At 38.0% G+C, this 20,178-nt stretch overlaps 1 protein-coding gene across 2 annotated transcripts in view; it reads left to right on the top strand.

The window, feature by feature from the left end:
- The window catches only part of kitb (KIT proto-oncogene, receptor tyrosine kinase b), a 33,874-nt gene extending 13,909 nt beyond the window's left edge, over positions 1–19,965 (top strand). For both annotated transcript variants that reach the window (XM_057842465.1, XM_057842464.1), the window contains 18 exons: positions 621–760; positions 1,404–1,572; positions 2,452–2,641; positions 2,727–2,842; positions 2,919–3,033; positions 5,342–5,529; positions 5,887–5,993; positions 10,292–10,418; positions 10,501–10,605; positions 10,684–10,794; positions 11,311–11,449; positions 11,549–11,616; positions 11,694–11,785; positions 11,925–12,047; positions 16,986–17,097; positions 17,214–17,313; positions 19,359–19,464; positions 19,634–19,965. In XM_057842465.1, coding sequence (XP_057698448.1) covers positions 621–760; positions 1,404–1,572; positions 2,452–2,641; positions 2,727–2,842; positions 2,919–3,033; positions 5,342–5,529; positions 5,887–5,993; positions 10,292–10,418; positions 10,501–10,605; positions 10,684–10,794; positions 11,311–11,449; positions 11,549–11,616; positions 11,694–11,785; positions 11,925–12,047; positions 16,986–17,097; positions 17,214–17,313; positions 19,359–19,464; positions 19,634–19,777 — 2,252 coding nt within the window. In that variant the 3' untranslated portion in view covers positions 19,778–19,965. The remainder of the gene's footprint in view (positions 1–620; positions 761–1,403; positions 1,573–2,451; positions 2,642–2,726; positions 2,843–2,918; positions 3,034–5,341; positions 5,530–5,886; positions 5,994–10,291; positions 10,419–10,500; positions 10,606–10,683; positions 10,795–11,310; positions 11,450–11,548; positions 11,617–11,693; positions 11,786–11,924; positions 12,048–16,985; positions 17,098–17,213; positions 17,314–19,358; positions 19,465–19,633) is intronic.
- Positions 19,966–20,178: the final 213 nt, after the last annotated feature.

Genomic DNA, 20,178 nt, shown 5'->3' with positions numbered 1-20,178 from the left:
AGTACCGACAGACTTAAATTTGGTCGGAAATAGAAGACAAAGCACAAGTCCTGACTAGTGTTGACAAACTATAAAGTACTCAGCAGATACCTAGCTAGAATGTGAAACAGACTTAATTATCTTAGCGCTTCTTTAAAAATTGCTGTCAAAAAAACAGTTTGTCTATTCCCTGCAACGGCATCAAAATGTCCAGACAAAGACACGCTTGGGGGTGGAGTTGGTATGCTTTTGAGTAATGGAGAAAGAGAGAGTGAAACATGGCTGAGATGAAGAACACAGGGATTAACATAACATCATGCTGAACAAAGCTATGTAACAGTGCATGAGGACTTCGGTTGGTCTAAATAGAGTTAGGACAACCTTGGTCAAACACGACAGCTAGTGATGTCAATGAAATTTATTGAAAGAAGTAAATCACGCATTTTAAGTATGCCTAATGCTCGGGTATGCAAATATAAATGAAATATGTGTGTGCATTTTCATTCCAAAGAACAAACAGGCGTTTTTAGTTGATTGTGTAATTATTTGAATTGCTATTTAGATAAGTTATGTTCATCACTTCAGACAATCCATGAATTGCACATGACTTTTCTTTTTCAAATTCCTTTCACTTTATGCAGTTCCATTGGCGCTCCCAGTCATTACATTATCCCAGAGGGACATGGTCATCTTGCGTAAAGGAGAGAAGTTTGAGCTTACTTGTAGCTCTACCAATGTCAACCCATACTTTCAAGTCAAGTGGGACTATCCGTCAACAGCGGTGAGTTTTACATCAATCATTGTGGCGAGTGGCTACTCCAAAGACACACGTGATGTGTGTAACGGAATACTAAAGATGACTTGGGTCCTTGTTTTTCAAAGCTTGTTAATGGGATTTCCATTAGTCCTTTCCATTTTCCATATGATACAATGAAAAACAGACTGAAATTGTTGACGGAAGTGAGATTACATTGGGGGTTTTTTTCCGAAAAATTAGTGGACAATTGCCAATTGCATCGCATAGCAACATAGCATCTGTTGCCTATGTATGTTCCATAAACCCAAAGAATGCTTTGAATCTCAAGGCAACTCAAGGCGTTATTCAGTATCAAGAGTGATTCAATTTTGATGATTAAAGGTCACATCTATCACATTCTAAGGTAATGCGACAAGTCAGAAAAAGCCCAAAGGGAATTTCATTTAATCAGCAATGAAGACTTTAAACAAATTCAGTAAATTCCGGTGATTAGCCAAAGGTCAATTTCCAATAAAGTTGTATAAAAAGTTTTTTCTCAAGATAGAGATGAGACCTTTGCAAGAGTCAAACCTCAAAGTTGTTTGTAGAAATCCTTCTCAGGCTTTTAGCATCAAGTAAATCTGAGTAGAAAGCAATGCTTAATTTTTCTGCCGTTTTCTGTCCGCAGCATCCAGAAGAAACTCACACCTCACACATCTTGTCTGGCTCTCGAGGTTATGAACGGTCCTCTTTGCTCTCTATCCGATCTGTTAAGCAATCGGATTCGGGGATGTACCACTGCTTGGCCCACAATGAGATTGGTAGCAGCTCCACACCACTACACCTTGATGTCTGTGGTAAGCATGGAAGCACTAACACACTATGCTTTCTAAGATGTTATTACCTCATTGTATTTAATTAGGGAATCTCCAATAAAACCATGATTGATCTACCATACTAAACTGTACAGCATGGAACCTTTAGACCACTATGAAGTAATATGGCCTAATAACAACCCTATAAAAATATAAATCTCATGGTGCTAAACGAACTGTTAAAAAGGTTATCCACCACCATACTTATCTACTATGTAAACTGTAGACTTCTCACCAATAAAACATTAAACAAAACCTAATGGAAGATGTTCGAATATTTGCATATTATGCAAATTGAAGGCCCTATAAAGGAACATTGTTTCTTAGGGTGCACTCTTAACAACCTTTGAATCTGAGGACATGTTAGGACATGACTTGTTGCCAAGACCGCGGCAAGGTGTTGCTGTGTTTTTAGACGCATATAAAATGCAGAACAAACACTTAAAAAAAACGGTCTCCTACAAGTTTCCACTAACTGGCACCCTTAACCTCATGTCAAAAGACAGATTTAAAATGGAATTAGATCAACCCTCTTATTTTGTCTAATGAATAAACTAGATAATGTTTACAGTGTATTTAATTTTATTTGCAACCGTTAGATAAGCGGTTCCTTTATGAACGGTTTGTGAAAACTGATTGGCGACTTTACAAAATAAATAGCCTGAGAGAAAATACATTATTTCCAACTGCATGTTAGTTATGTACAGTGCTTGTCTCTATTTGACTCAACTCAAGATGTAAGCTTTTCCGTTGGCAAAATAGTAATGTAGTGACTGCTTTTGAATTAGAAACAGTATTGATAGTATGTTGAAAAACAAATATGGATATTGTTATTGCTTAGAAATCTACTCTGTTCTACAGATAAGGGATTCATTACAATGTTAAGTCCCCCAAGTCCCGTCCAGGCCGGGGTCCGAGAGGGGGAGAGCTTGAATCTAAAAGTGGAGTTTGAGGCCTACCCATTCCCCAGCAATCTCTCTTGGTCTTACAATAACAAACAACTGCTCAACACCACAGAGCATGTTATCACAATCCACCAGCACAAATACAGGTACCATTGTAACAAGTATTCAGATCCCAGATTGAGAACACTCCCCATATGCAAAGTAATAAATCATATGTGAATTTACATTTAGGTTTATTAGTGAGCTGAAACTGGTGAGAGTTCTTGGCTTAGAGGGTGGCATCTATAAATTCTCAGCCAGTCATGAAGATGCATCCGTCGACCATTTATTTCACGTATATGTCAATAGTAAGTAAGTTTTTCTACATTGACGGAGTTCCTAAAATTTTGAATTTGTGATTAAGACATCTATTCCCTTTACAAGGTAAGCCGGTCATCATCGCTCAGGAAGGGCCAGTCGACGATCAGGTGCGGTGTGTTGCTGCCGGTCACCCAGTACCAAAAATCAGCTGGTACATCTGTGACGTTCCCCACACAAGGTATTACATCACTTGTATCCACTATAAGATGTCCTTGAGCAGAGTTTTCCCACCCAAGGTATAAGTAAAAAAACAAAAGATTAAGTTAGGCTTGGTAGCGTAGGTAAGGTAAACAGTATTTTTTTGTCGTAGTTAGCAAAAACGCGAAAATCATGTTGAAAACACCTTTTGATGACAATAGACGTCCAATCCATTTCAACTAAGAGGGGGCGGAAGCCAGCCCCTCCCAGTTAAAGTGCCTGTGACGGCATTAAAAAATCCTAAATAGCATTATTATGTGAATTAAAATAATATTTTGAGAAGATTTGACTATATACAACAATTTGGCAAACCGCAGATGACGAGAAATTAGTCTTTTAATCTGCCGTTTAGCCCTGCCTGTCATTATAGCGCTCTAGCGTCCCCAGCTGGATGATGATGTCAGCAGGGTCACAATTTCAGCTGATTTAGAATTCAGCCCATTGAGGGGGAAGATTCAGAAATGCGACAGAGAGCAGCAAAATGTCATCATTGTTTCAATTGTTCTACTCCGATATTTTCACAGGATATTCTTTTAATCTAAGTATTTTTCCCCAATTGCTAAATAAATGGGGTGGTCATGACAAGTAACAGTCTTGTGCTAAATGGAATATGAAATATTAAAAATGCATTTATTCAGTACGACAGGGAAAAATTACTGCATAATGGTTAAAACTGCCGACTTCTTCCTCTCCCAAACGGTATTTTATGCCACCGGAGTCAGTCCGGCTTTTGTCATTTCCCTGCCCCGGCTTCGGAGACAGAGGAAAGAGCGTAAACAACGGCGGGCTGGCAGTGCTCGTCACCGGGAATGAACGCCGAAAATAGCCGATTCTCGCTGGACAAACCGGCTGACGTCGGAGCGGGGAGCTGCACGTGGCCAAGCCGAGGAAAGCGCATTCTCGGCGGGCACGCCTTTATCGGCCGGTGACCATTGTATGTGGCAAGCCGTTGGTCAGGGTTTGACATTATATAAAACACGATGCTTTCTCACTTCCTTGTCCATCCAATGGTTCCTCGGTTTTCGGACTTTTTTTGCTGAAATCCAAAAAGCCTCACACCACTCTCCCTGGTGTAGCAACAAAAGCCTGCAGCATATTGGCCTGGCGTGACACAAAAAAATAAACAAATTAATCTGCAAAATCAGTTGATCCGGACATACTTTTTTGTGTCACAGGCACTTTAAAATGTATTGGACCTCTATTGCTGTCATTGGCAGACAGTTGAGATATGTGAGGGCACGAGAGATTTAGAAAACAAAACAAAAAAATACATCATTAAAATTCCCAAAGCAAAATACACACCGGACACACTTATTTAAACTCAAATTAATTGTATTTTATTTTGGAATTATTTATGTTTTTATCCCTCATGGCTTTTTAAAATTTACGTGTGTGTTTTTTTCATCCTCTTTGTATTTATTTCTGTATAAATAAGTGATTTTCCCCCAAAAGGGATCCTTAAATTATTAAGTATTTATTTTATTTAAGTTTATTTGAAATTATTTTTTTATTTTTTAGTTTTTTTAGTTGTTTTTTTTAACCTGTCCTGTTCAGCTGTTTTATTGTTATTTTTTTAGTTTTATTTAAAATTATTTATATATTCTATTTATTGCCCATCGAAAAATATGTGTGGGAAACACTGATACTACAATTGAATGTCAAATAGGGGCCGCAAAATATTGTCCCGTGGACTGCTACTTTTAGACTCCTGTACTTAATGAGTGTAATAAGAATATTTTAGAGCAGGGGTTCCCAAACTACGGCCCGCTGGCCGGATACGGCCCACCTCCACGTTTGGTCCGGCCCCCTGAACAATTTTTTTTTTTTTTTTTAACTTGTGTTATTTATTTCCTGGCTTTTTCTGTGAATACCCCAGAGAGGGTTTTTTGGTTATTATCTATTTGATTAATAGTGTTATTATTATATTGTATTGTATTGTATTGTATTCTTTTGATTTTATTTACTTTTGTTCCGTGAAGAATCCAGAAAGGGTTATTTGATTGTTGCTTTCTGAAAAACAATAAATTTTTACATTTAGGCACTCCTGCAATCGTCACACTTTTTCTGTTACAAACTGACCCCGGCCCCTCATCAGAGAAGGGAAGAGTTATGAGGCCCTCAGAGGAATAAGTTTGGGGACCCCTGTTTTAGAGGGGGGGGGGGGGGGGGGGGAATCGTACTTTGTCCAGGAAAGGGTTCAAATTAAAATGATCACATTTCAAGACTTACCAAAAACTTTAATTTCACAACAGCTACCTACTAATAGCTACCACATAACTTCTTCACAGGTGCTCACACCTGCCCAATGCCACCCAATGGGAGACTGCAGATGTCGCCATGGTGACAGAGTCCACCTTTAGTAGAAGTGAGGTGGAGAGTCGACTGAACATTAGCAAGGAGCATGGCAACTACCATACACTGGAGTGTGTGGCCTCTACAGAGCATGAAGAAGCATATACGCTCTTCTCAATTAGCGGTAAAACATCGTTAATCTCAAATTTACACACGCACAAACACAGATTTCAGATAAACGGCAGAAAGGCGTCTGCGTTGACGTTATCTTGTAAACCTCATCGCGAAGATGCACACAAACAAACCCTGTGACCCCCGCCGTGTGTGCAGGCCAGGTGTGTGGTAACTGACTGCAGAATGAATCAGATTAACACATGCTGACAATGCAGGCAAGGATTAGATGGTGTCGGCATGCTAATCTGAAACACAAAACAAACAACACCGCTGCAGCTGTCTATCATAATCCATGGGTTGTCTGAGGTCCTGTGTTGGGTGTAAAAAATGTTTTTAACTCCCGATTTTGACTTTGTGTCTAAAACAGAACGACTTGTCCCCCATGAACTGTTTACACCGCTTCTAACTGGCATGGTGGCCACTGGTGCCTTCCTCTGCCTCATCCTGGTGGTGCTGCTCTACAAATACATGCAGGTAAGAGAGCAAATACACCCCAAGAGGCCACATCATGACTGCACCTTTGGATGGTTATGATGCTGAGTCACAAAATATAAACTACTTTTACAATTACTTTCAAATTATCTACACTCATCGCTAGGGATGGGAATTGATAGGATTTTTACGATTCCGATTCCATTATCGATATTGCTTAACGATTCAATTCTTTATCGATTCTCTTATCGATTCTAATTTGGGGGAAAAGAAGAACAAACGTTTTGATTGGCATTGAGTTTGTTTAATCAGAAGTCACAACCTTAAAAACTCACAACGAGATCAAAAGAGGCCCAAAGCCTCAATGTTAACTGTGGCAATAAGTGGCAAATACACAAGAATGTGTAACATTTTACTGAAACATTTATCTAATAGAAATTTAAAAAAATATTGGTATATATTGGCAGATAGGTTGTTGTTCCGCCTTTGGCAATATGTGTTAAAGGAGGGGTCCCCAAATTTTTTCCTGTGAGGGCCACATAACCTTTCCCTTCTCTGATGAGGGGCCGGGGTCAGTTTGTAACAGAAAAAGTGTGACGATTGCAGAAGTGCATAAATGTAAAAAAATATTGTTTTTCAGAAAGCCACAATCAAATAACCCTTTCTGGATTCTTCACGGAATGAAAGTAAATAAAATAAAAAATAATAATATAATATAATAATTAATAATAAAAACACTATTAATTAAATAGATAATAACCAAATAACCCTCTCTGAATTCTTCAAGGAAAAGGCCAGGAAATAAATAACATGATTGAGGAAAAAAAAAAATTCAAAATGGCCGGACCAAATGTGGAGGCGGGCCGTATTTGGGCCGCGGGCCGCAGTTTGGGTACTTCTGGGTTAACGTGTATTATTTACCATTACATTGAAATGCATGCCTTTTAGTTTTTGTGGCGCTCACACGCTCAAGTGGGGGCGCCCTTGCGCTTCCTCACGCGAAGAAGAACGCGCTCACGTGAAGAAGAGCGCGCTTACACCCGAAGAAGAAATGCCGCATCCAAGCGAGTGAGCGAGTTAGTGAGAGAGGGAAACACTTCTATGAGCCTACTTCTTTGTTAATGTTAGCAACGCCTGTATGTATCATCTTTTGTGTTGTTGTTGTTGTGTTTCCACTCGCGATCGGACACTTAAATCCAGTTGTGTAGTGGTTTGAACGATGTGCTAATGCTAGCGAACGAATGCTAACCATTTGTCATTACTGTTATTATCAGCTAATCATCGCTGATTTACGTTGATGCAAACCTGTTTGTTACTGGGGACGAAATTGATTTGTTTCATTTCTATTCTTAGTTTCACTCTTCAAGTGATGGTTGAATAAAGTCAGCAAATTATACCAACGTCTTCTGCATCGTCATTTGGGAGTTTAGCTAGCTGTATAGCCAGGACTGAGCCTTAGCCTCTCTGTGAGGACAGCGCAGTCGTATTCCCTCCCAATGCAGTCATCTCCACCTTGCAATGACTACAAATCGCTTTGTTGTGATTTTTCCTCGTGAAGTGAAGACACACTTTCGAGCGTTTGAACCTACGTGCTGTCATTGTTACGTTTATGGCTGCAATGCTCGTGCTTACCCGTCGTAACCTTTCATTTTCACACTCTTTCCTGGTGAAGTGTAGTCAAACTTTGTAGCGAGTGGTTCTTGGCGCCATGCTAGTTTGATGCGTCTGGACAACAAGACACGTCACGACGCAATACGTGTCTTTAGGAATCGTTAAAGGGATCGTTAAGGCTTTTTCATTGTGATGTAGAGGCCTCGAAACACTCGGAACCGGTTCCGAATTGGAATTGGATTTCAATTTCCATCCCTACTCATCGAATGATGAGTCCTCAACATATGATTAAAGTCAGCATCTCCTATCAATATCCTGCAGATTGGTTTTTTCATCTTCTTTTTCTTTTTTTAAACAATTTGAATGTGATCTAATGAAATTTAAATGACTCAGTCAACCATTAGAGAGATTCAATTGGCACACGTCTGGAACAGCATGACATCTTGCTCTTATTCCAGTGCAGTGACTCAGGCTCCAAGATAATTGGCTTACATCAGAATGTAAAGTGCATGAGGAGAAAATTACTGCACATGGTGCGAATGGAGTAGCAATGGGGGGTGGGGGTCAAACTAAACATACACCTTCAATTATTAAATTAAAAAAAAAAAAACCTGCAACGGACATCCGACTACAGTCAAAAAGAATAGAAGCTTACTTGACATTTCTCCTAACTAATGAAAAAAAGATGAGATCACAATTGAAAATGTTCCATGCTGAATACTGAAAATACATAACATTCCTGAAGTTATTTATAAATATGTATATGTATTGTACTCAAATTTTTAATTTTTAAGTGTTTGCTCCTTCCCAAAAATTGTCAAATAAATATCAATAAATGATATACAAAAATGCCTAAAGGGAACCTTGGACTTAAAGACTTAGAGCAGTGGTTCTTAACCTTGCTAAAGGTACCGAACCCCACGAGTTTCACATATTTATTCACCAAGCCCTTCGGAATTTCATAATAAAGCCTTTTTTTTTTAATTCAAAACCTAGCAAGCTAACATCTAAGTTAATTCCTGTTCACATTTCTTTTCGTTGCCTTTTGCTGTTGATTTTCACGTTGGTAAATGAAAATAAACTCATTTCATTTCACACTGTTCCTTTTTTGTTTGTTTGTTTTCATGCCTACATTCCCATTTTATTGTCGTGTCCTTGCATCACATACTATTTTCATGGCGTAAAACCCCACAATTTTTATTTATTTATTTATTTATTTATTTTTATTATCTACGCAGTTCATGCTGTCTGTAGGTCTGTTATACTTCCTCATACCATATGCGTGTCAACCTTCCACTGAGCAAACAGATTTCTCCTCCCATTAGATAGAGGGCTAGCATTTGAAAGAAATGGAATAAAGCCTGTAAATTGAGGGTAAACCAGACCTAAACCTGGTCTAAAACACCACTTTGTCTAGATTTAGTCAGCGTGCAAAATAGGGCTCTGTGTTTCTTAACCTTCACCGAACCCCTTTGGTTTCGATCGAACCCCAGTTAAGAACCACTGCCTTAGAGGCTCTAATAAGCCACAATTGTTCTCTTTTATTAAAATATGTTCTTAGAAACACATGAAATATTGCTATTGATTTAAAAATCTATAATATTTAGTATATGTTTTGACCTACGGAGGGCGCCATGTTTTATGCACACAATGGACACTCGGGGTGATGACGTAGTTTGTCACTGTCACTGGACGAACACTATAGGGTTTCTGCAATTCCTTTTATGCAGCTATTATACTATTATTACTTACTATTTGTGTTATTACTGAGTCTTTTATTACATTTTCATTGCCTCAAAATACTTTTTGCATGTGTTTCCCTCTCATACTTTTAAGTATTGTGTTTTCTTGTGGTAGCTTTAAAGCAGATTGTTGATCTGTTGACCACATTAGTCACATGGCATATTTAAACCGCAGTCATTTTATATTACCACATTTAAGTATTTTCTTAAGGCATTTGTAGTATGTTCTGTCTGGATCATTCTAAAAAAAAACAAGCTGAAAGCGCACAGTAGTACTTTGGGTGCCAAATTCGCATTTTGTAGGACGTTTTGCTGGTGTAGCTCATTTTGGCAATACACCATTTTTTCCCCCTACTCTTGTCTCGTCTCATCGTGTCTTTCCTGTTCATTGTGCTTTTGCTGCTGTTTTGTAAAATATCGACAGTGATGTCATGCTCATTAATGTTCCTCTCGGGTTCAAATTGAAAGGGTTGGACAGATGACATGTTTATGTCGCTAAAGTCATACTCTGGAAGCCCAGCGGCGTAACCATGTGACGTCATCACCCTGCAACGTCAACAACAATGGCGACCTATTAGTTAAACTAATTTTACAAATTGTATAAAAACGAAAACATCAAGAGGGGTTTCGATATCAAATTATTTTAACTCATAATAACGTTATCTTTTGAGAACTACAAGTCTTTCTATTTGTGGATCTGTGAGATCCCTGTAAAAACATTCTTCCACATGATTAATAATATGGAGAGCCTCCTATGCAAATATATTAGTTTTTAGTGTCTCTTTCATAAAGTTGTATTAAAGTAATAATACCAAAAGTAAATATTACAATTCCAGGATTTGAGTGTCAATCAAAATTAGCTTTTTAATAGATAAAATTAGATTATGACCGATATGTATGTGCTAATGAGAATAAGAATCTGTTGAGCAATTTAAAGTCAGTTTTGTCTCTATTAATTCCTGAAATGTCCTTTTTCCTTTTAAACAGAAGCCTAAATTTCAAATCCAATGGAAAGTCATCGAAAGTATCCACGGCAACAACTACATTTATTTTGACCCCACCCAGCTTCCCTATGACTCCAAATGGGAATTTCCTCGGCAGAAATTACGTTTTGGTAGGACAACAAACGTGTGCTCGTGCTTCTTAGAAGCATGTCCATGGCGTGATGTGAAAAGTTCATCTGTATGCTTACTCAGGTAAAATCCTGGGTTCTGGAGCATTTGGAAAGGTGGTGAGAGCTACGGCGTATGGCATGTGCTCAGCTGACACAGTGACTACTGTTGCCGTCAAGATGCTCAAACGTAAGTTTATTTTTTTCTTTTGCTTGCTGCAACACTGACTGTGAGGATGTCTCAATATTCTGCATGATGTCATCGCAGCGAACGCTCACGCCACAGAAAAGGAGGCGCTGATGTCAGAGCTGAAGGTGCTCAGTTACCTCGGCAACCACATGAACATCGTCAACCTGCTGGGGGCCTGTACGATTGGAGGTGAGAGGAACTTCAAAACTAAGAAAAGTTTAATCAAGCTTTCATTCCATTGGACTTAATGGTCTTTCCGTTGCTTTCGATAGACTTAATTATTGATTTCCGTTGTCTGAGCGCGCCGTAAAAAGCACTGACTTGCTGCAACGTAAGGCAGTTATTATGCTTTCAATAGAAATCAGATATTGGACTGTCAAGTCAATGGCAGCCAGCCATGACAAGAAGCTGACTGAGTGCAGGAAAGTAACATTATCTACGGTACCTGTCTTGTCCTCAGAATTGACCATTATGGTAGAAAGACACTTGGCATGAAAAGTCCTTATTTAACTATTGAGTACTGACTGACTAGACTAAAAATATCAGCATTTCGTCATACAGCTTTCATATTATCCTACTTTGTCTGTGCAAATGTGTATTGAGTTGACTGGTGTTGTAATGAATCACTTATAATCACAAACAGTATCTCCATATTAGAGTTGCATTCCAGTCAATTGAGTTTATAAAATCTCTGCACCCTTCCAGGTCCAATTTTAGTTATCACTGAATACTGTTGCTATGGCGACCTCCTCAACTTCCTGCGCAGAAAAAGAGAGTCTTTCCTAAATTCCCAAACCGGCAACGGTTACTATCGCAACATCTCCAAGCAAACAGAGCCCGCAAGGTAAGTCTCAATGTTCCACTCACTGTGAAAAGAACTACAGTACTGACTAACTGACATGTGAAAATACTTTCACATTGATTTTGTGCATGTGTTGTGCAGCGGAGAAGTGACCGGCACAGAATATATGCCTATGCGTCCCTCAGACAAAGAAAGGTCTTCACAGTCAGGTAAACTTTTCACCATACATACACACCACATATTGTAAATTGGATGTATATTAAATATAGTATCTGGTTATTTTTAGAAGATGTAGATGAACTTTCTTTGGCTGCTGAAGATCTCCTGAGCTTCTCTTACCAAGCAGCCAAAGGGATGGAGTACATCACCTCTAAAAATGTAAGTCTGCACATTCACATCACTCAAGATTTCATCACGAGCCACAATATTCAGTACACATACACCAGGAAATAATCCGTCACTACCGAGCCAGTTTTTAAAACAATATACTACATGTGTTGGTGTTGTGTTTGTGCAGTGCATCCACAGGGACCTCGCAGCCAGAAATGTTCTACTGACTCACGGTAGGGTGGCCAAGATTTGTGACTTTGGCTTGGCACGGGACATCACCACCGATTCCAGCTACGTGCTACGAGGCAACGTGAGTTCCAAACTTTCTTGTTTTATAAATCCTTCATGCATTTTATTCTTCATTCTCCTACCATTGGATTTTTGGATAGGTGGTCACAGCGCATTTATATTAATATGATCACTACTAATAAATAAAAATGCAGTGATCCCTTGTTTTTCACGGTGACCGGGGACTAGAACCCGTCGAGCTAAATGAAAAACCACGAAGTAGCGCACCCCTAATGTTCAATGTATTTATTCAGATTTAGCATTGGAAAGAGATACATATAAGACATGTTTTTCACTGTATTTCCCCAAAGTATAATTTAAAAAATATACAGTGCCTTGCAAAAGTATTCGGCCCCCTTGAATCTTGCAACCTTTCGCCACATTTCAGGCTTCAAACATAAAGATATGAAATTAAATTTTTTTGTCAAGAATCAACAACAAGTGGGACACAATCGTGAAGTGGAACAAAATTTATTGGATAATTTAAACTTTTTTAACAAATAAAAAACTGAAAAGTGGGGCGTGCAATATTATTCGGCCCCCTTGCGTTAATACTTTGTAGCGCCACCTTTTGCTCCAATTACAGCTGCAAGTCGCTTGGGGTATGTTTCTATCAGTTTTGCACATCGAGAGACTGACATTCTTGCCCATTCTTCCTTGCAAAACAGCTTGAGCTCAGTGAGGTTGGATGGAGAGTGTTTGTGAACAGCAGTCTTCAGCTCTTTCCACAGATTCTTGATTGGATTCAGGTCTGGACTTTGACTTGGCCATTCTAACACCTGGATACGTTTATTTTTGAACCATTCCATTGTAGATTTGGCTTTATGTTTTGGATCATTGTCCTGTTGGAAGATAAATCTCCGTCCCAGTCTCAGGTCTTGTGCAGATACCAACAGGTTTTCTTCCAGAATGTTCCTGTATTTGGCTGCATCCATCTTCCCGTCAATTTTAACCATCTTCCCTGTCCCTGCTGAAGAAAAGCAGGCCCAAACCATGATGCTGTCACCACCATGTTTGACAGTGGGGATGGTGTGTTCAGGGTGATGAGCTGTGTTGCTTTTACGCCAAACATATCGTTTTGCATTGTGGCCAAAAAGTTCAATTTTGGTTTCATCTGACCAGAGCACCTTCTTCCACATGTTTGGTGTGTCTCCCAGGTGGCTTGTGGCAAACTTTAAACGAGACTTTTTATGGATATCTTTGAGAAATGGCTTTCTTCTTGCCACTCTTCCATAAAGGCCAGATTTGTGCAGTGTACGACTGATTGTTGTCCTATGGACAGACTCTCCCACCTCAGCTGTAGATCTCTGCAGTTCATCCAGAGTGTTCATGGGCCTCTTGGCTGCATCTCTGATCAGTTTTCTCCTTGTTTGAGAAGAAAGTTTGGAAGGACGGCCGGGTCTTGGTAGATTTGCAGTGGTCTGATGCTCCTTCCATTTCAATATGATGGCTTGCACAGTGCTCCTTGAGATGTTTAAAGCTTGGGAAATCTTTTTGTATCCAAATCCGGCTTTAAACTTCTCCACAACAGTATCTTGGACCTGCCTGGTGTGTTCCTTGGTTTTCATAATGCTCTCTGCACTTTAAACAGAACCCTGGGACTATCACAGAGCAGGTGCATTTATACGGAGACTTGATTACATACAGTTGGATTCTATTTATCATCATCGGTCATTTAGGACAACATTGGATCATTCAGAGATCCTCACTGAACTTCTGGAGTGAGTTTGCTGCACTGAAAGTAAAGGGGCCGAATAATATTGCACGCCCCACTTTTCAGTTTTTTATTTGTTAAAAAAGTTTAAATTATCCAATAAATGTTGTTCCACTTCACGATTGTGTCCCACTTGTTGTTGATTCTTGACAAAAAAATTAAATTTCATATCTTTATGTTTGAAGCCTGAAATGTGGCGAAAGGTTGCAAGATTCAAGGGGGCCGAATACTTTTGCAAGGCACTGTATATGTATATAGCGGAAAACACACACAAGATTGAAAAAGCCGTTTCTACCCTTGCACCCCTCTTTAAAATAAACTGCTGTATTTTAAGCCAAAAGAACTGTTGTGTTTGATAGAAAAATATGTCAATATGCTGCCATAGCAGTTTCCTGGCGCATTATGCCCCCTGACTATTTTTAAGTTGTCCATTTTAACCTGGGGTCACCCGTTTACAGACACTATGCAACCGCTTTTGTTTGAACCAAGCCATAAAAAGAAGGTAAGGAATTGTATTTATTATTTAAAATGTCTATTATTTTTAGCTTGAATCATTAATTGATGTCTAATATTTAGTTTGAAAAAAAAAAAAAAAAACTTCAAGTCACCTGAGTGTTTTCCGCCATATAAATTGTTTAATAAATTTGTTTTAAGCACTTCATGTGTAATACCGTATTGGCCCGAATATAAGACGGTGTTTTTTGCATTGAAATAACACTGAAAAAGAAGGGGTTGTCTTATATTCGCGGTCATTCACGACGCTAGATGGTGCCAGATATCATTGAAGCGATGTTCTTTCATGACAGATCTCAGCTACTCTCCCCATTCACGACGCTAGATGGCGCCAGATATTATTGAAGCGATGTTCTGTCATGACAGATCTCAGCTACTCTCCCCATTCACGACGCTAGATGGCGCCAGATATAATTGAAGCGATGTTCTGTCATGACAGCTGTCAGCTACTCTTTTTAGTTCAACCAGTTTGCATTATTTTATTGCGATGTTTTTCCTTATTCAGATTTGTTTCAAGACTACAGTTACAGTTAGACTTCACTTTGATGGTTAATGCAGTTATTGCAATTTTGTTGTTTTATCACAATAGATTGGTTTATTTACATTTCAAAAACCAGAAACCATTCTTTTACGAATGTGATTGCACTTTAGTTTACATATTTAAATGTTCAGATATTAAGGTTTGAATGAGGCAAAATAACATGCTTTTTCTCTCAAATATGTTGTTATAATCATTTGTTTGGGATGTACTGTGATTATTTTCTGTATAAAAATTAATTTGGTGTTCAAAAAGTCTTTTTCAAACTTGAGTCTTGAAAATGAGGGGGTCGTCTTATAATCAGGGCCGTCTTATATTCGGGCCATTACGGTAATTATGATAAGTTTTAAATATATTACTGTCCCACCGAATTATTTTTAAACAAGAATAAAATAGTAGAAAAATGCTTGGCTTTATTAAATGCTTCATTGAGTGAGTCCACTTAAATCGCTCAAGCTCTCGCTTACACATAATGAGTTGCCACAGCAACTGTTTAACAAGTCAAACAATGATTGACACATTCATCGCTTATGAAGTTCGTGTCTTTGGGAAGATCAAACCCAAACATCCGTCAATTATCGTTAACTTTAATAAGCAACTCCAGTGCACTGCCTGATGAACACAGAGCAGGGAGAGGGAGGGAGGGTTGCGACTATGCAATCGGCTCGGGACAGCTAATCTGCATTTTTTTTTTTAACTGAAAAAACATTCATGATGGACCGAGGGTGCAAAGAGTTTGAAGCGGGAATTAGCGAGGGATCACTGTTTATATATATATGGCGGAAAATACGCAGGTGATTTGAAGTTCCGCTCTGAGACCCCCAATTTGGCCAAATTTCAAAATTGCATGTGCATATGCATGTGTGATACATCATTGGAAAGCTTAAAATCTCAATTTTCTGGGGGAAGAAAAATTTTGAACAGGAGGGCATTTTAAAAAATGTTTTTTTAAACAGCAAAACCCTATCTGGAGGTGAGAGCACGCGAGAGCAGAATTACAGACGCCATGACTTTAACGAAATATTGTCGCGTACTTACCTTGTTTCAATCCAAAAACTCCATGTAGCATGTATCACTGAGTGTCAAGACAGAGCTGTGAATGGCCACAGCTGGATTTTGGGGGGATTTTATGGGTGAAACACGGTAATATAACAAGGGTCGCAAAGCAGAAATCGTAGACATCAAGGAGTGGTCGAGATTTTTTTTTTCATATATTTACCCTTTTAAACGTTTTTTTGTTTTTTTCAATTTTTCTTTGTTCAATTTTTCTTTGTTTGGATCGATTATTATTTATCATCTAACATACCGGAGAAAATGCGTCAGTAAAAAAAAAAATACAACTAACCGATAGTTATGAGGTCGATATCCGTGACTTTTTTACAAACACCAATTTTTTTATTGTGACGTAATTTGGTTAAAAGTTTAAAATATACGAGTGAATCATTTTTTAAAGTCGTTTTTTTTTTAAACGAAATATTAGACATCAATTAATGATTCTAAGCTAAAAATGACAGACATTTGGAATAATAAATATCATTAATTACCTTCGTTTTATAGCTGGGTTGAAACAAAAGCGGTTGCGCGACGTCTGTAAACAGGGGTTTCCAGGGTAACACGGACAAATTAAAAATAGTTCGGGTGCTTAATGCTCCATGAATCTGCGATGGCAGCATATAGGCATATTGTTCTATCAAACACAATGGTTGTTTAGGCTTAAAATACAGCGGTTTCTTTTAGAGAGGAGTGCAAGAGCAGAAACTGCTTTTTCAGTCTTGTCAGTGTTTTCCGCCATATATATATGTCTTAAGAAATATTTTTCAAATTGGTTCTCTGTCTTTTGTGGAATTAGAAAGAAATCTAGTAATAAACTCTCTGTCTTTTGTGGAATTAGAAAGAAATCTAGTAATAAACAATAAAAAAAAAATGCAAAGGCTTCAAATACGAAATTAATATTAGTACCATGCCATGCCATATTACACGTATTTGCTCTATTAAACGATATTAAAATGGAGACTCTTTATGTCTGCAATTCAGAAATAGAAAAATACATTGTGTATCTTTCATCAGCGACGGGCAGGAAATCTGTGTTTACAAAGGTATTATTTGCATTGATTTACTGAAATCATTATACTCGGAAAATTATAACAAAAAAACAGTCTATTCCATGAAAGTAATGCAGCCTTTCGTCCCTGCAGGCACGTCTTCCAGTCAAGTGGATGTCGCCTGAGAGCATTTTTGATTGCGTCTACACATATGAGAGTGACGTGTGGTCTTACGGCATCTTGTTATGGGAAATCTTTTCTTTGGGTAAACAGTTTACAGCTGTGGATCAATTGTAGAATGTCCGAAAAGTTGTTATTAGCCATCTGAATAGTTCCTATGTCATGCAAACATATTGTATAAGACGCCTTTGTGTGACGCAGGTAACAGTCCCTATCCCGGGATGCAGGTGGGCTCAGCATTTTATCGACTGATTCAAGAGGGCCACAGGATGAGCAAGCCTGAGTTTGCACCCACTGAGATGTAAGTGTGTGTGTGTGTGTTTCAGGGGGAAAAAAAATGTATTGGGTGAGCACCAAGCCACATACAGCTCACATCTCACAATAATTTGTTATATGTTATCACTACAATCGAATTCTAAGTGTCATTTTGTGTTATGTCTATTTTACAAAAATGATCTGAATCGATAATTTTGATCCTAAACCTGAATACAGATTCAGATAAGTTATTGATGTATTCTAATGAACTACATCCTAAGAGTTTTAATTGTATTTGGTGCTGGAAATGTGGTGATTAAAAAGATGGAATTCAGTTGGAGAATAGCAATCTAGATCAATCCATTCAACCAAGTATCACAGCCGACTATAAAGAGTTGAACCGACTTGATGACTAATTTACTAGGGGTCAATATCATAGGCAGAGTTTGACTTTTGGGGCAGGGGGGGCACAACATGTTGATGACCCCGAAACGCAGTGTCAGCAATAAAATTAGCTTACAAGAATATTTATAATAATAAGTTGACAATGAGTGTTTTTTGTTTCCCATCATTCTTTAAGGGAATTCTGAATCAGGCTGCTTAGGCAATACTTTTCGCCAAGATCATCAACCATTGAATATGGTACACCCGCCGGTGTCGTGCCAATGTAGTTACTCCAGTCAAAAATTGTATCCCCTGGGCGGAGCCATATGGAGATAGATTTGTGTCTTTATTATTTAATCAAAAAAAATGCTTCAATGAAAAAAAAAGTTGCTTCAATCAAAATATATATTTTCAATCCCAAAAAAAAGTTGCTTCAATCAAAAAAAAAAAAAAAAAAAAAAAGTGTTTGAATAAAAAAATAAATTTGAAACTCAAAAAAAAATTTTTTTTTTTTTTGATTGGAGGCAAGTTTTTTTTGAGTGGAGCAACTTTTTTTGATTTAAGTAATGTTGATTTGTGTTTGGGCCACATTTTGGCCAGGACGTTTTTGTCTTTATTATTCAATCCAAAAAAAAAAAAAGTTGCTTAAAAATATATATATATATTTTCAGAAAGAAAAATCACTTAAATCAAAAAAAAAAAGAAAATTTTCAATCATAGAAAACGTTTTTGAATGCGAAAAAATATTTTGAGATTGAAAAATTTGCATTTTAACACTTTATTTTTCTATTGTAAAAGTTTTCTTTGATTGAGGCAATCCTTTTGTGTTTGGGCCATTTATGGATTGGACAGTTGTGTCTAAATCATTCAATCTCCAAAAAGTTGCTTCAACCGAAAAAAAAATATTTTCAAAGACAAAAATCATTTGAAAAATAAAATTGCCTTCCCCTAATTTTTGGGGTTTTTTTTGGGGAGGGGGTTATATGCAAAGCAAATGACCGTCTAAGGTGCTAGTCACATGATCTGTTCGAAAAATAATTTTGACCCATTATAAAAATATATTTTTTTGTTCATTTCATTCATTTTTGTGGCAGTTTTATTGCTTCAGAACTTTTCTATATATAGGAAAGTTAATTTCATGCAATGCCACTTTTCTGCCACCAGGCCCCCCCCCCCCTTAAAATCCGCTTATGGTCAAAATTTAGAATTTACCTCTCCTCAATGACAGTTGTAGCTTCAGGTCCATTGATTTGCAAACATGTGTTTAAGCAGCAACACCTACGACTCGCTTGCAAAAATGATTTGTATTTGAACTGGTTGTTATACTGGTGTTAGGAAAATGATCCAAGTAAAGGTTTTGGATATGAATTCAAGAGATAATCACAACATTACAATTTACCCGCTTCAACCAGAGGTCACACTCAAACTTCACAATTTTATGTAAATCTAATGACATGATTTTGAATTCCATCCATCCATTACAATGCTTATCCAATCGAAGGACCACAGGGCAGACAAGCAAGGATTATTTCTCAAATTTATATTGCCACTGAACACTAGCTACAGAGTGAAATACTACAGGATCAATTAACAAAGTAAAGTTATTTTCCAAATGTTTGTTCCCCATTAGCAGGGATAGAATATCAAATAACATTTTAGGATTGGTTAATATAACTCCAAAAAACATGGAATTCCGTTCCCCTCCAGGTATGACATGATGCTTTCATGCTGGAATCAAGACCCTTTGAAAAGACCCTCTTTCAGAAAGCTGGTAGAAAGGACAGAGCGTCTTCTGTCGGAGAATACCCGGAATGTAAGTAGAGCGAACCATGAATGATTTTGATTGTGTTCTAATATCACATGCCTTTCACTCATGATGTTTTGTTCATTAGTTTTTGTTATGTTCAGAGTATTAGACTCTGGACTCTGTATTTTCATGCCAATGAAAACAAAATCAAGCTAACTAAAATGTCATTCCTCAGGTTTACCTGAAGCTGAGTAATGCTGCAGGTCCCTCGGCGAATGAGAGGGTATCATCACGGAGACTGAGCTCTGTGTGCAGCACCACAGCACCCAACCAGCCTTTACTGCAGAATACCGTAGACGTCTTTCTGGACTATGTCTGAAGCACTCCTCATGAACACAAAAAAGTTTCACGTTATTTTCGAACTGGAGTAATCTGCTGCATGTACGTAGTGAGTCCCACAAAAATACCGTACATACCTAAGTATGGCCGACATGCTGTGCTAAAAGTGATACAGTGGGGCAAATAAGTATTTAGTCAACACTAATTGTGCAAGTTCTCCTACTTGAAAATATTAGAGAGGCCTGTAATTGTCAACATGGGTAAACCTCAACCATAAGAGACAGAATGTGGGGGGAAAAAAACAGAAAATCACATTGTTTGATTTTTAAAGAATATATTTGCAAATCATGGTGGAAAATAAGTATTTGGTCAATACCAAAAGTTAATCTCAATACTTTGTTATGTACCCTTTGTTGGCAATAACGGAGGCCAAACATTTTC

Source organism: Corythoichthys intestinalis, chromosome 8, assembly GCF_030265065.1.
Source record: "Corythoichthys intestinalis isolate RoL2023-P3 chromosome 8, ASM3026506v1, whole genome shotgun sequence".
In the NCBI taxonomy this organism is placed as follows: domain Eukaryota; kingdom Metazoa; phylum Chordata; class Actinopteri; order Syngnathiformes; family Syngnathidae; genus Corythoichthys; species Corythoichthys intestinalis.
Note: the sequence above shows the minus strand (reverse complement) of the source record. Positions and strands in the feature narration are given on the sequence as shown.